Raw genomic sequence first — 3,231 nt, 5'->3', positions numbered from 1 at the left:
AGGAAATCTCAGTACATGGAGGCTTCCTATAGGCGGAACCACAAATGCTCAGCTCCAGTCTGAGACAGATACATCAACAAATATTGCTGTCTACAGCTTACATAGATATGAAGAAGCATACGAAAGAAGTCAGTTGGGCACAATGAGCACGAGCGGCTCGGAAAAGGTTCACTTAAAAGGTGAAAACAAGTCATCTTCTTGGGAATACATTAGACATACTTCAAATCACATGAACATTGGATCAGTGAGAGGCAGTCAAACATTGGCGATTACGCTGCTGTCTTCACCTGCGTTGACAGACCAGAGAGAAAGGAAGAAACCAGCCGTACCATCTCATAACGAGGAAACTGCGCCGCTGAACGTGACCTATGCAGGAATAGTGACGGAGCCTTTGTCTGCGCAAGACGTAATGACAATTCAACAAGCTCATAAACCAACTACTGCACACAAGTCAAATACGGCAGCATCGCAAACCTGGCGATCCACGGACAAACCTGTACATGTACAAAAAGCTGTGCCGTTCCCAAGTACTGGAAACAAAAAGGAAACAGCTGTACCTGCCTCGAGCACTGAACCGTGGTTAGGTGCTCGCACCAACAAATCTGCCCTGGTAACCGGAAGAAATATATCAGGGTTCCAAAGACCGGGGGCCGTTTGCATGTACAATGCAAGCCACTCCGGCTGGAAGAGTGAGCAGTTTCTCTACAGCCTTGCGTTCATACCGTACGAGTACTGTTCTTCAGTGCTGTACTGCTGCCTCAGTCTCAAGAAGGAATTAGACATTGAAGAATTCGGAAACCACACCGACCTCCAGTACTTGGCAGCAGCGAAGAAGCAGTACCATGGCCTTAGAACACTTCTCGCCATCGGAGGCAGCACCTCTCCCTTGGCGTCATTTCGGCACCTTGTTTCTAGTCAAGCCCACCAAGACGTTCTCGTTCAACTTGCGGCACGGTGGATGCAGATGAGACACTTTGACGGCGCCTACCTGTACTGGCCTGAGATGCAAGCCATCGACAACAGTGACGTCATAGGCGCATTTCGACATCTTGCCACCAGCTTTAATAAACTTCGGCTGAAGCTCGGCATTATTTTGCCAGTGAACAACCAAGCCTTTGCGATGGAAGCTGCCTTGGAAGCCCTTACGAAAGACCTCGACGGCTTCTACGACCAAATATTTTTGTCTCCGACATATTCGTTCGAGACGTCGAATGGCAGCGCACTCTCGTACCATACGGAATGGCTTCCCCGAGCATACGACACCTACCCTACCAATCTGCCTACTCCTTATTCTGTTTCCTTTTGCCCTATGATACCATTTTGGGGAAGGACCTTCACGATGAAGGCAACGCTACAGGAGTCAGCCGTTGTGCTAAAACCCACCGGCAGTGGTGCTCCAAGAGTTACCAGTGGGGAGCCTGGTAAAGTGGCCTTTTTTGAGATTTGCCGTGAGCTAAATAACAGCGAGATTATTTTGGCTACTCGGGAGCAATTCATGATCAGGAACGAATACGTGACGGCATTGACGCCATCGTCCCTCAAGAGGCATCTCTCGTCAATGGTGGCCCGAAAGCCATGGCGGTGTTTCGGATCGTGGGGAGTTGAGTGGGACGACTTCGGAGGCAGCTGTGGATCAGTTCGCTACCCATTACTAAAAACTCTGTCCGAGTTTCAAGTGAAACACCTAATAAATATGACGGCAGGGGCTGGTGGCAGTTCAGCTAATTGAAGCTTATGAGAGAATAAAATATATGATGCTTGTCATTTCAAAGAATAATGTGTGTCCCATCGAGTTGTTCCAAGGCTTTGGTGATGTTTCTTTTCGTTTATTTTGAAAATCACCGGAGCTTAGCAGTTTAACGTAAATACTGTCTAATAATAGCGACGAGTAGTTCCTACTTGGGAACATTTTTTTTTCTCAGTGTGACACAACCCCGGATAAAAATGTTTAGTGATACAGGCCTTTTTGTAGCCTACCATACAATCATTTAATGCATAACTACAGTACTTGGGAGGCCATTCAAGATATTTCGCGAGCTCTTTCTAAAAGTACTGGCATCCGTGAGCCAGGGGAGGGTGGCACATGGTAGCAAGGGTAATCAGCGGTTCCAGCACCGTTGTTGCTCCATAGTTGCGACCCCTTCACGGGATCCCTCTTTTCTTTTCAGCGAGAAGCCTCGCCGGCGCCAAAGATCATGAGAACTGTTCACTCAGGGCTCTTGACGGCGCTTCCCTAACAACGTTACTTCGGCTCTCGGAGTGCGCTGACTTCTCTGTATATCCCCATGCGACTATGTACTTGCACCATGTACTTGAGTGTATACGATTACGACGCTTATAATCCTGTTTACCCGTCTCCTTGCTTTTTTATATCGCCGTCTTTTCTAGCTTATCGGTATTACGCGCTCCTCTGGGAGGTGGCTTGATGTACTGCGATTATCATGGCTGTGTAACTAGCCTTGCATGAAGCGACGCGTACATTATATTACATTACATTGCTGACAGTGCACGAGTGCCTGACGTCGTATTCGCGCGCAGATACATGGTCCTTCCAAGCTTGTAACGCAATGAGTGTCTGTGTCTTATTGGGTCGGTTACGAAGTTGAGCTTCGTTAAGCATTTCGGACGGTATTGAAACGCCGATCTTAGTAATGTGAGCAGAATGTGCTGGTTACTTCTCGGGAAGAGGCGCGGATGCCTGGCGCATTTTTTATATTTCTGAGTTATATTCTTCAGATAGGTACGCACTCACCTTTTTGTTGTGCGCGTGTGCTTTGAATGAGCAGTTTCTTTTTTGAATTTTTGTTTTGCTGTCTTGCTTTCAAACCCCGGCTTTACGGTCAAGCGGTGCTCAAAAAGAATATGACTAGAATTCTGGAAATATTGTAAAAATTGCGTAAAAATGTATTTAATCCTGCGGGAGTTTTTCAGCCTGCACGAAATGCAAAAAATGTTTTGAGCACCCAAGTCTGCTTACCTGGTCTTAAAACGAAGGCTTCGCGATTATAGAAACTTCTTCACTGACACACCGTGTTTGCGTCCTTGTCTATTGCTTCGTATTTTGACGATAAATATCCCTACAGGGTCAACGGCAGCAATTCACGCGATAGCTTCCCCTCCTCCGCGCGCACCCGTTCTACGCACGTGCCGCCACGTGCAGCTGTATCAGCGCAATCATCAGGCAAATTTTTGTTCCATTCTAGCAGTGTGCTACGTTAAGGCCAAACCACA

At 47.3% G+C, this 3,231-nt stretch overlaps 1 protein-coding gene across 1 annotated transcript; it reads left to right on the top strand.

Annotated features, from left to right (window-relative positions):
• The first annotated feature begins 658 nt into the window (after positions 1 to 658).
• LOC144160056 (chitotriosidase-1-like) lies at positions 659 to 2,199 on the top strand. Its single transcript, XM_077691674.1, has 2 exons — positions 659 to 1,227; positions 2,169 to 2,199. The coding sequence occupies exons 1-2, from the start codon at positions 659 to 661 to the stop codon at positions 2,197 to 2,199; spliced, it is 600 nt and encodes a 199-aa protein (XP_077547800.1).
• The last annotated feature ends 1,032 nt before the right edge of the window (positions 2,200 to 3,231 follow it).

Source organism: Haemaphysalis longicornis, unplaced genomic scaffold (assembly GCF_048455015.1).
Source record: "Haemaphysalis longicornis isolate Haplotype H1 unplaced genomic scaffold, Haemaphysalis longicornis Haplotype H1 scaffold_10, whole genome shotgun sequence".
NCBI classification, from domain to species: Eukaryota; Metazoa; Arthropoda; class Arachnida; order Ixodida; family Ixodidae; genus Haemaphysalis; species Haemaphysalis longicornis.
The sequence above is the reverse complement of the archived record's forward strand: the minus strand, read 5'-3'. Positions and strand labels throughout refer to the sequence as shown.